Source organism: Lactuca sativa, chromosome 4 (genome assembly GCF_002870075.4).
Source record: "Lactuca sativa cultivar Salinas chromosome 4, Lsat_Salinas_v11, whole genome shotgun sequence".
NCBI lineage: Eukaryota > Viridiplantae > Streptophyta > Magnoliopsida > Asterales > Asteraceae > Lactuca > Lactuca sativa.
The window spans coordinates 180,183,661-180,196,799 of record NC_056626.2 but is presented as its reverse complement, the minus strand read 5'-3'; the positions used below and the strand labels follow the sequence as shown (position 1 = coordinate 180,196,799).

General features: G+C 34.5%; 1 protein-coding gene and 1 long non-coding RNA gene across 2 annotated transcripts; one reads left to right on the top strand and one right to left on the bottom strand.

The window, feature by feature from the left end:
• Positions 1–2,532: 2,532 nt before the first annotated feature.
• On the bottom strand, positions 2,533–5,592 carry LOC122197724 (uncharacterized). The gene is made up of 5 exons (XR_006191377.2): positions 5,508–5,592; positions 4,008–4,507; positions 3,806–3,900; positions 3,504–3,712; positions 2,533–3,412 (listed from the first exon to the last, which is right to left on the bottom strand). It is a non-coding gene; the product is annotated as an uncharacterized LOC122197724 (long non-coding RNA).
• A 6,226-nt stretch (positions 5,593–11,818) lies between these two features.
• LOC128133888 (uncharacterized) lies at positions 11,819–12,677 on the top strand. The gene has a single exon (XM_052771399.1). It carries the CDS (start codon positions 11,897–11,899, stop codon positions 12,503–12,505), a length of 609 nt encoding a protein of 202 aa, XP_052627359.1. The 5' UTR covers positions 11,819–11,896; the 3' UTR covers positions 12,506–12,677.
• The last annotated feature ends 462 nt before the right edge of the window (positions 12,678–13,139 follow it).

Below are 13,139 nucleotides of genomic sequence, written 5' to 3'. Positions count from 1 at the left end.
CCTTGGATTTAAGTATGGTTGTGATCCGGAGGTTATGTTTATAGTGGTAATTCATCCTGGGGATGTCTGATGGTATCGTCAGTGTGTCGGGTTTTTCCAAACAGAGGATGTAGAGCAGGCTTAGCATGTATATGCGATTTCGATGGAGAGCTCATGGGAGTTGCTCAAGGGCTGCAAGGTGTGTCATCCTGTCAGCACGGAAGGAAAAGAGTTAGATTCCGAAAGGAAGCGGGATAAGTCCCAGCAGTCGGCATCGGGTTAGGATCCGGTGGTTCAGGGTGATATCTAGCTTGGTAAGGGCTTAATGATTGTTGTGATTTGGAGTGATGAAAGTATCTTCGGGTGAGTTGTAATCGGAGAAAGAAGCCAATGGCCAGCTTGATTCGATTGTCGCGACTCTGTGAGAAAGAGTCAGACCTTATAGGGGTTTGGTAACAATGGTTGAAGGAACTTGGTCTGGTTAATGCCAAGTGGTGCATTGCAAGCGTAGTTCTGGAGTTGTGTGTCGCAGGCTTCGAGGACGAATCCTAATTTAAGTGGGGGAGAATTGTAACATCCCGAGTTCGGGAGTGCAAGTTCAGGGTTCAAAGTGCAAATGTGAAAGAGCAACTCCACGAGTCTATGGGTGGACTCGGCGAGTAGGGTCACGATTCTGGTCGCGTGTTAAGTGGCTAACTCGGCAAGTTGGCGGCTGGACTCGGCGAGTTGGTGCCGTGTGGAGAAAACCTAAATTTCGGAGGATGAGCCCTATATAAAGGACATTATACCCTCTCCCCAGCCTCTTTACCCTCTCTTGAAGTCTAGAAAACCCTAGGGAGCATTTGTGAGTGGTTTGAGAGCATTTGAACCTTGGAGAAGATATTTTGGAAGAGATCTTGGAGAGTTAAGAGGCTTGGAGCAAGGGGCTTTGCTAGGATTCAGATTTCTCTTCTGTTGGAGTTTCCTTTTGAGGTATTATTTCGTTGCTTGGGCTTTTATTCTTCATTTTGAAGTTTTTGAAAAGATAGCATGTGGTGTTTTGAGTTGGAGGTTAGATCTGAGGTTGCTACCTCAGATCTGGAATGGAGAAGGTCTAGAGTGCATTAAAGTCCCTGTTATTGAGTGATTGGTGAAGCCATCTTGTCCGAAACCCTAACCCTAGAGTGTTATATGTTTATATATCTTTGGATTCACGTAAAGTTTGCCACTTTACGTGATAGATGGGTTGTAGAAGGGTAGATCTATGGTTTGGATCATTTGCATGGCCTGGAAAGCTTCTGTATGGATTAAGATCTAGAGGTACTCGGCGAGTCACAAAGGTGTACTCGGCGAGTTACTTGAAGATGGGAAGGAACTCGGCGAGTTAGAAGAACAACTCGACGAGTTGGTTGAAGATAGCCTTGAACTCGGCGAGTCTGGTCGTGAGGTCCTAACCTTCTTCTGGTTGAGCCATGAATCAGTGAGTCAAGGGAGGACTCGGTGAGTTGAGTGCGAGGGGACTTAAAGTTGTGGGACTCGGCGAGTCTTGCGGTGACTCGGCGAGTTGAGTTGCGGATTGGGGAAGTTCTGAGCATGGGGACTCGACGAGTCGACGGGTTGACTCAGCGAGTAGGGTCAACCAGGAGGGTTGACTTTGACTGAGGACTTTGACTTTGACCAAGAGTTGACCTGTTGACTTCCAGGAGTATTTTGGTTGTTATTGGTAATTATTGGTTTCGGTGATTCAGTGGTGGACTTCGTGACGCTGGTCGGAGCAGCGTGGACTGTTCTTCAGTCGGCAGTAGTAGGTGAGTCTTCTCACTATACGTTACCTTGAGTGGTAGTTATGTGTGACCAGAGGGTCTTATGTGCTTACATTGAGTATTATGTTATGTGTGATATGCTCTGCATTATGTCTTTGTGATTTATGCTATGCGAAGTTTATAGACCGGACCGGAGGGTCCAACGATACAGACCGGATCGTAGGGTCCAACGATACGGAACTGGAGGGTTCCGCTGAGACACACCGACCGGAGGGTCGTATTGTAGCCTTGAGTGGCGTATGTGTTGTATGTGGTATTTTGGGGAACTCACTAAGCTTCGTGCTTATAGTGTTTTGTGTTATGTGTTTCAGGTTTCCTCAGGATCACGGGACGGCACCGGCTCGATTGTACACACCAGAGGAAGCGGTTGTTTTGAAGATCCTAGTTTATTAATTGATTGAACAAAAGAGTCATGTATTGTAATTTAAACAAAATGAGATTTTTATGAAAAGTGTTAAGGAGAAAAGTAATTTTAAATGAAAATTTTGTTTTGAAAATTTTTGGCGTTACACATGCATGTAATTAGTCATAACAAAACAAAAAAAAAAGAAAAAAAAATACACACAAATTATCCGAAAAACTTGTCTATTACGAAAACAACCCAATAATCTTAATCTAAAAAGCTTCAAAAAAAAACTTTACTGAATTATGCTATCCATTGCATCTGAAAGTAATGATAATTCATACATATCTGAATTAACCTATCATAATTAACATCCTATATATCAAAAAAAAATGTTGTACCAAACAACCCAACAGTCTTTAAAACCAACCCAATTTCCAAAAATACTTTTTGTTTGTTAAAACCAAGCCCAAGTCACTTCTCCATTGTTCGAACTAAGAGTGGATTATCCTCTCTGATTGATTTTCTTTTAGATTTTGTTGAATTGAATTCATCTACACAATCGACATCATAAATGTCATGGAGGTTGCGTTTTAAATCAGCTGATATCTTCATAGGACTGGTTGCGGTTGATTTATTAACTGTTGAGGGTGTAAAACTCTTATCCGTTTATGAGATAACATGCTAAATTAAAAAAAAACGTAATTGTTAATTGGAATAATTAAATATAAATAAAATTTAATATGGGAATCGAAATACCTTTTGAACATTCTGCAAAACATCATCCGATTCCAAAGATACTTGATCTAAGGACACAAATTTAATACTCTAGAAAATAAGATGGAAATATGTAAGATGTTATGTAGGTAAATAAAAAAACAAATATAAGTTTTGAACATTATATGTATGTACCGTAAGTTCTATTTTACTTTCCAATTGAAAAACAATGGACACATATTCTATAACTTTGACAATGGTGTAGATATTATTATAGTTGTCCACATTGTAGGATGTAATATCCACAAGAAAAACAAAGTTGGGGTTTTTCAAGACGTTAATTTGCTTTGGAAATAGTTCCAAACTGTCTCCAGTCTGTAAGAGGGATGTTTAATATATTAAAACAAATAAAATGGTTTTTCATTTAAAAATATGAATAACATAGTATACATCTTCATGTATTTTTCTCAATTGGTATGCACTTATATCCAATAGCTTCTTCGCTTCCCTGTCAAAAAGAATCAATCGGATGGTGCCAGTATCATCTTGTACGTTGATTGGAATCATATACCTAAACAAAAAATATAACATTAATACCAATTTTGTTGAAAAGTGAAATGGTTAATATATATACAAATGTGCATAAATAAAAATGTGTATACTTTGTAATCGGACGAAAATCCAAATTGTTGCAACGTGCATCTTTACATTGAGTAACAATAGTTTTTGAAATTTTGTTGGGGTGGTATATGAAATGATTGAGTTTGGGCAATGTGTCTATCTTTTTTCCACATTTGGAGCACGCATCGTAATACTAACGTAGATTCTGTCTTATATTGACGATGGAACCAACTAATAGAAAGATCATTGCCTATATGAAATAAAAGGTAAAAGTTACTTAATAAAAGTAAATTCAAATAAAAAAACAAATATAGAGAAAAATAAAAAAGAAATATAATCTCACTGTAAGTTGCTAGAAACCATCTTTATGTAATACTTGGATGTGTTAGGATTTAATGTTTCAAGTGCCCGAAATGAGACAACTTGTCTTAATAACATCTACACAAGTTTAATAAAATATAATAAGTAATATTAAGTTAAATACTATCATGTATAATAAATCACACAATTTATAAAAGTGATTGCAGTAAAATTAATTAACTCACCAAAGAATAAGTCTCTTGCGCATGTTTGTTCGATAATAGAATTAAAATCAACAAATACAAAACAATTCACCGGACCTGAAAAATCCTCACATTTTTTAGAATACTTCTCCAATTCAAAGTTATGGTTTGTTTGTGACACGTAGCACCAAAACCATTGTCCACAGCGGCCATGTTGGGTTCTTAATGATATAAGTTTGACCTTCCATTAAAAGATCACCAAATCTAGAAAATATTTGATTTAAAACACGAGAATGATATTTTATACCATGTTAAATGAAATAAATAACAATTAATTTATTGCTTGAAACATATGTAATGTTGAATGGGATATTAAAAAAAATAGTACAATAAACCTCCTCATAAATTACAATCATTTCGATTGCTAAAACCATATTATTCTGAATAAAGTTCCACATCTTTACCACCCACATTTTGATATGGGAATCATCATCAATATGTTCAATGTTTTTGATGTATACTTTATTACCTATGTTCATTTCCTGCAAACAATTGAAAGCAAATTTTAAGAATGATAAAAGAAAGAAATGGTACACCTAAATTGCCCATGTTCATACATGAACAAATCATTATTCATAAAGGTAAGTCATATTAAAAATAAAAAAATTAAGAAATTTCAAAATTAGAAGATAAAGTATTTTGTTGCTTTTGAATTTAACCATCAAACTTATATATGCTTCGTTAAATGAAATAAAAATTAGCTTATTAGATGACTTATTTTATCTTATTTTAAAGTAATTTTATAATATATATATATTTAACATAATTAAAAAAAAAAACACATAAAACATTAAAATTAATTAGAATTAAAACACAACAATAGTCCCTAATGTATACTTTGTATAAACAAATGGTAGTAACGAATGAAAGCGCAATTTCAGAAATTCAGAAAGTAAACACATGTAAACACATACAGATACAAATACACATACATACATGCACACACACATATGCATATGTTTTTTTTTTGTTTTTTTTAATGAAATATAACATTGTAGTTTCAAAGTAAAATGTTAAAATGAGAAAAAAAATTAGTAAAACAGAAAATTTTCTATCAAAAGTATGGCTTAAATAAGAAAATTACAAAAATATGACCATTTTGACCCTATACTATTGGAAAATATGTAATTTAAAAACATGAGTACCTAATTTATTCCGGAACTGATTTACATTTTTCAGATGTTTATTTTTGTTTTCAAAAGTTTTGAAACAAAAAGTAGTCGACAGAAAGTAGTGACTGTAAAATTGCAATATGAGAGAAAGAGAAAGCGAGAAAGAGATAGTAGGTTGTTGACTCGTTACTGCTAGAACAGAAGATCAAAAATATGAAGAGATTGAAGAGAAGATCTCAGAAAACAACATTATTCACCACCAACAATGAACTTTGTTGGATAACCACAAAGTTTATGATTCAGAAAGACATAAACAGAGAGTAGTTTTTGATTCTGATGCAAGGTCTGAAGTACATTTTTTAGAAATTACCTTATGGATGAAATCAAGACAAATTTGGCAGGAGAAAATGGAATCAAAGAGAGAACTTCAGTTTCTGCTACTATACCAATCCTTGAACAATGATTAACCAAAGGAATAATGGTCATATATAATATGGTCGTATATAAAACATTCAAATTGGGTCGACGTCATGAATACATATTAAGATAAGATACTAAACCGGATTTTTTGCCATATATTACTGCAATTCAAATATAGAATGGATTGGATATTATAATGTGTATTTTTTAAATTCCTAATTTTCAGGAATTTGAAAAGGTAGTCAAAGGAAAACACAATCTTGATTTAATGACCCTGATTTTTTTTGTTTTCAAACATGTAATGGTTTTCAAATGCAGAGATAACAGTTTGGAATTTTCTGACCTGCAGATTAATGGAGCTGAGCGTGAGGAGCAATTTCGGGATTTGACATAGTGATTTGAGCGAGAATAATCGAAGGGGGATGCTCAATGAATATCACGTGGCAAAAATATACTATTTTATTAGACTAGTAGATAGATGAATCAATGAAAACATAGTGCAGGGTAAATAAGAATTGGTGTTAAAAAATATAATGCTATTCTGGTCAAATGCATGTTTGGACAGTTTGGTGTTAGCATTGAACTGAAGAGCAAATAACAAAATTTGAAAAATGATTGATTTGCACCTTTTTTTACATTATTTTGGTAGTGGATTTGGCATGTGTATTAATTTAGGAATGCATATTGTAGTTATAAGTAAGGATAAAAATCGTCAATTATAACTCTAGGGGCAGAACACGACCCCTAAAACTAGGGGGGCATTTTCTGTTATTATTGAAACAATTTAACATATTCAATATTGTCTATTATCGATCTGTAAAACAATATACAATGTAACTATATAAATGTCTAATGTAATTAATAATGTTATAAAACTAATAAAAAAATGTCATATTATTAAGATGAGAAAATAAAATAATACTTTACTTAATTAATACGAGTATTGTTCTAATATTTTACTTAGTCTTCATCATTTAAAAACAATTCATCACATCATTTATAGAAAATGACTGACTCATAAAACGTAAGAATCAGAAATAAAGTTAATTTTGGATTTGTTCTCAATGTAAGAGCCTAAAAACTAACAAAATTAACACTAAAAATAATTACTATGAATATTATTTTATAAATAACAAAGACAAATGATTGCATTTTAATTTCAAATCTCTCTCTCTCTCTCTCTCTCTCTCTCTCTCTATATATATATATATATATATATATATATATATATATATATATATATATATATATATATATATATATATATATTAAAAATGGTTAAATACAAAAACAATATCTACTTTCTAGAAATATCAACTAAACAAAATAAAATAATCCAAATAAGTTAGTTAATTTGGTTAAGTTTATGAAATAAAAGGTTAGAGTTTATTAATGTTAGTAAAAAGATAAAAATAAAAATAAAGAAAATATAATATATTTTTTATAGAGCCAAGAGCTTTGAGCATTTTGGCATTGAAAAGATGCAAAAGAAAAATCAATAGTAAATATTACACATTAACCTAGATATAACCTAGATATAAATGAAAAGGCAAAGTCTTTAAAAATCACAGTTTCAAATTACCACTTCACAAAATAACGATAGCCAAGAAGAAACACAAGAACCAAAAAAGAGAGAACGACATGCACCTTTGAGATAGCAAAATTTAGGAACTCGGAAGGCGACCGGTTAAACCAGTAGAGACGGACTCGGACAGACGATCAAAGAGGCGACATGGATCTAGGTTTTTCCGACGGAACAGTGGAGTTAGTAGAGTTGCAAGCGTGATAACCAGTGATAATGAACAATAGTTACTTTTTTCTAACTCCCGATTCTTTGATTTGTAGATATGTTTTCTTAACTTTTTATGAGTTTTATAGAAATGATTTGAGGGTATTTTTGGATCCATAAACCATTTAAATTTTGATATGGAGATAGAGCCCGAATTAAATGGGATTTTGTTGCCTTGTTTAGTAAATTAGTTTAGCTTTTTCGTAGATTTGGTGGATTAGTTTTGTGGCTTGTTTGGTTTTTGTTTGCAATTTTCAGTTTCTCATATTTGAAAATTGTCATCTTATTTATTTAAAAAAAAATATTTTTCTTGATCTATAACAAAGATATTTTGAACTTTTTTTATTGAAATTCCGCTAACCTTTGTTTATTTTATATATATTGATATAAACTCCGGTAAAAAGCTGGGGGGCCATGGCCTCCCCTGGCCCCTACAGTGTTCCGCCAGTGTATAACTCAATGCCTCAACCCTCAAATCTCAATACTCTTACGGTAATTTGTTCGTCAAAAAATCTTGTTGTTGAAAAACACGTTATGTCCTTGAGTCATCATACGTGGTTACAATTAGAAAACTGGGCTATATAATTTTCCAGCAAAAAACCTCATTTTTTTTTCATATAACCGGATTATTTGATTTGAACATATACCCTAGTTTCTTACTTTTAACCGAGCCTTATAACATTTACCTTTATAAAACCCGGCTTTTGCATAATATAACCCGCTTTTTTCAAAAAATTGGGTTCTACTGTGCCTTTTTGTAGTAGTGTGGGTAAGACTTTGTTTTATTTTTTTTAGTCCGATAGCATCTCGTTAGTGGGTCTTTCAATTTCATTGTTTGCTGTTAAAAAAATGGAAGTTTAATATTGCAGTTTGTGACTAAAAACGTTGTAAAAGTACGTTCTTTATATTTGTTTTCTATGTCTTCAACAGTTAATTTGACTACGATACATACCTATATCCCCAAAGGCATATTGTATCATTGTATGTGTTCATGCACCCTTAATCAATAATCCAAATACGGCACACGACTTTACTCTCGAAACCAGAAAGCAAACGAGGACGACCGGCTTTGAAAAGGACAAGCAAAAACCAAGTACAATCAGTTTGCAAGAAACGTATCTCCCGAAAGCAATCAAACCCATTTTGGTCGAACCAACACACACGACTTTTTTTTTCCCTAATTAGGCGCGTTAATCATGCACCAAAAAAACGTGTTGTGGTTTGCTAAATGCTGATGTCCGCACCCTCGTACATTGCATGTTTTCCACAACTAAAGATTTTCTTTGTTTTGCTTTTTTGCATTTTGGTCCACGGCTACTTATAATTTACCTGTGTTTATGAGGCGAGAAAAAGATAAAGTGAACAACAAACTTTACAGTTAATAGTTGAAGGTATGAATTTCTCTAAAAAAATCCACGGAATTACTTAATTAGATTGAATTACCCTTAATAATGCAAATGTATCATAAAATACACATAGTATGCCGTCACTTACATGTCATATATACATAATTACATATAATCACTAATTTTAAATAAATGAAGCAAAATTAACAAATACAAGGGTGGTATATAAAATACAGACACCAATAATTGAAGGTATAGTCGGAGGTTTCTTGGGAAAACTGCGTTTATAATGAGGTGGCAGTTGCAACGTGGTGGAGGGGCAGTGGTCACCAAACCTCTAACGCTAAGTAATTACTTTTCCCTTTCCCCTCTACGATTAGAAGTTTAAACCACCAAATGGGGGACTACTTTTGGTTATAGCGACAGCATGGAATTCGAAGGTTGTGTATCCTTCTTACATGTGTAAAGGTTACTTACTCATTAAAGCCATAAATTAAAAAAGTAAAATATATTTTGAAACTCAATTACTGTAATAAATTGTTAGTTGCAACCTTGGGTAATTAAATATTTGGGCCTTCGGATTGGATCGGAAACCGGATCTAGATTTGGAGTCGTTAAACCGTCAATAGGTCCGATTGAAGATCCATTAATTTTTGCAAAACATGACCGGTCCGAGTGCCCATCTAGTCCAAATGCTTTATTTTACGTCCAAGATTTGAGAACTGGACCTGGATTTGGATTTGGATTTGGACCTGGAAGACCTGATAAGCCACAATAGTTTCGGTCAAAGGTCCATTAATTTCTGTAAAGTCGGTCCGGTCCAAGAGTCGATATGGTCCATTTCAGATTGTCACCCTAGTTGCAACAATTGCAATTTTAAAATAAAAATATGAAAAACTAGACATACAATCACTATATGCCTTATTTCCATACACTACAAGAATTACAGGCAATAGCAGCAACGTATTTAGCGGCGAAAAAAAATAAACGTGTTTTTGGATCGGATCGGCTCGAAAACCGGATCTAGATCTGGAGTGGGTAACCGTCAATAGGTCCGGTTGAAGATCCACTAATTTTTGGAAAACATGACTGGTTCGAGTGTCAGTCTAGTCCAAATGCTTACTTTTATGTCCAAGATTTGTGAACCGGACCTAGACCTGGTCTGGACATGGACGACCTGATAAGCCTTAATAGGTCCAGTCAAAGGTTCATCAATTTCGGTAAAATTGGTCCTGTCCAAGAGTCAGTACGGTCCATTTCAGATTCTCACCCTAGTTGCAACAATTGCAATTTTTAAATAAAAATATGAAAACTAAACAAACAATCACTATATGCCTTATTGCCATACACTACAAGAATAACCGGCAATAGTAACGACACTTTAGCGGCCATGGAGACTTTTAGCGGCGACAAAAAAAAACACGTTTTTGTCGCCGAAAGTCTCCGTCGCCACTAAAAGCGTCTTCGCTAAAGGCTTATTTTGGCGATCCACGTCATTTCAATCTCATCTGTCGATTTAATAGATGATCCTACGACTAGGATGACATAAGAAATCTCGCGTTGTTTTCCCTCTGGTATCTCGCCGCTAAAGAGTGTGCGTTGCCGCTAAAAGCTTATTTTGGCGATCTGTGTCATTTCAATCTCATCCGTCGATTTAAGAGATGATCCAACGACGTAGAGAACCCCGCGTTGTTTTCCCTCCCATATGTCGCCGCCAATGAGTACGCGTCGCCGCTAAAGGCCGTCGACAATAAAACCCCTCTCTGCTCCATTTTTCCGTGTTCTCCTTTCTTTCTATCTGCTCACCATTGTCGTCAACCTCATCAGAATTTCACAAAAAACTTTGCAATTTCACCTATCTCTGCTCCATTTTCCTCCTTTTCCTTTTCCTTTTCACTTCTCCTTAATAATTTCTAGCATTGATGTGTATTTATAAGTGTATTTTGTGTTTGTAGATATGTATGTGTATTTGTATGTGCATTTGTATGTATATGTGTATTTTGAATGTATTTTATGTATGTATATGTGTTTTTGTATGTCTAATCCTATGTATATATGTATTTTTAAGTATATGTATGTGTATGTATTTTCGTATGTATATTCGTATTATGTATGTGTATGTATTTTCGTATGTATATATGAATTTTGTATGTGTATTATGTATGTATATGTGTATTTGTATGAATAGAAATACATACTAATAGCAGCGACGCCTTTAGTGGCGACGGAGAGAATTAGCGGCGACGCAACATCAACGACAATCAATGGAGCATCAGCGACGAGCCAATATTGACGACCCCTTTAGCGGCGACATGATGGACCTTTAGCGGCAACGACTTTCGCCAGTAATACTCTTATTTGTTGTAGTGATATATGTTTTATAGATAAGGTTATGAAGGATACCATGGTAAGGTGTGTAAGGCTCAAGTGACTTATCTCTTCCTCTCTTTTTCTTCCTCGTGTGAATACCATCTACAAATGTTGTTGGAATAGTGTTGTTGGTGATGTGGTTATATTTGATGCGTTAAACACTCCTGATAACCTAAGTAAATCAATAATATTGTTCCTAGCACTTCTAATATTTACATCAATAGTTAATTATATCATGCACACAGATTTTCGAAATTTAACATTTGGAATATTGCACCTAAAGTCTAAACTAAAAACTTTATAGTGTTTTTATGTAAATAGAATCAGACACAAATATGATTAATACCATTAAGAGTAGTTAATTTTGACTCAATATATAAAACATCACGTTTGCAATTATACATATACATGATTAATGAAACCATGTATGTATATGATCAAGTTAAACATTAAACAAATAACACATGGCCATAATCTTATCCAATCCAAAATCTGCCACAAACCCTTCCTAATAATTTATGGAAAAGAAAAGATCGAGAGTAGAAGACAAAAGCCCATATAGTGCGTACATAAAGTAAAGCGAAATATAAAAAGGCTAGTGAACTTATTAAATTACGAAAGGTCCCACACAGTCTGGTTAGCTTTAAAATCAAAAGACAAACCAATGGGTATGATTAATGTTGTTAAAAAAAAAAAGGGAACTTAACATCAAAGGACAACCGGTGTTTGTTTCCCTATAAGTACTATCATTCGTCCTCCCTCCATTTCACCAACAATTTCTCTGCATCTTCTTCATATTTTAAACAACAGCCAATAACTTTCTTAGTTACAAAAATGGAACAAAATCTACCGGTTTTAGCTAAGAAAGTTTGGAACTTAGTTCGTGTGGTTTACTTCATGCTGCGAAAAGGCATATTCAAGAGAAAGTTGTTGCTGGACCTCAACATGATGATAAGGCGTGGCAAGATCGCCGGAAAAGCCTTACAGAACCTGATGTTCCACCACTACCACATCAACCGGGAGGCTTTCACCGCCAAACACCGCTCCCACCACCTCTCTTTCCCTTCACCTCCGCCCGGTGAATATGAGTTCAGCTGCAGCAACAGCCCTGCGCCCACTACTCACCACCCTTTCTCTCTATTTTCACTCCACAAGAAACATCACTCCAACAGCAAACCATCGAAGGATCATCTTGATATGATGGCTGTTAACGCTGTGCTTAAAGCCATGGAGATGATTCACAGCGACAATTCCTCACCGGCGCTTCCAGGCTTTGGGAGTACTCCGATGGTTAGGCAGCTGAGGGTAACCGACTCTCCGTTTCCGTTGAGTAGTGTCGACCAAGACAACAAAGTGGATGTGGCGGCGGAGGAGTTCATTAGCCGCTTCTATAATGACTTGAGGCTGCAGAAAGCAAAGGCGTCATCGTTTGGGTCATCGTGAATTAACAGATACCTTACACTGTTTAGATGTATATTTTAGATAGAGATTGTAAGATCGAGTCATTAATTTGCAAGTGATTGTGAGGTGTGTATGCGAGGCAACTGTACATTTCAAGCTTGTTGCATTTATTATACTCGCTTAAAAGAATAACGTTTTAGCCGATGTTGAATAATTATGATTAACTTCATAATATCTGCTCGAAACTGGGAACAATATATATAACTAATTTCTTTTGTTTGAACATAGTCAAAAAGAACATCAAAATAGAGAAAAACAGATTAACATTTCTTTTCACATGATAACCGGTTGCAAGACATGCATATATATATCCAGGCAACACGCAAAAGTTGCATATATTCTCGTATGATACATTTTTTTTAAAATATTTGAATGATCTTCTTGTTCACTCATTTGATAAAATTATGTCTTTTTAAACCGTCCATTTAGAAAATTTTACACCAACTCATGTCATGAACCCAACTATAGACCATTTTTACCCTTAAATTGATTTATCTACATTAAGTATATAACATCCTTCCAACAATCATACAAGTATTAAAGTTAAACACATATTTTTTTACTCTACTTGGTGTATGCATGATCACAACTTTTTGAATACAAGTCCATCACACAC

Excerpts from the sequence above, each read along its gene's own strand:
- LOC128133888 (XM_052771399.1), top strand. The coding sequence starts at position 11,897 with ATGGAACAAAATCTACCGGTTTTAGCTAAGAAAGTTTGGAACTTAGTT.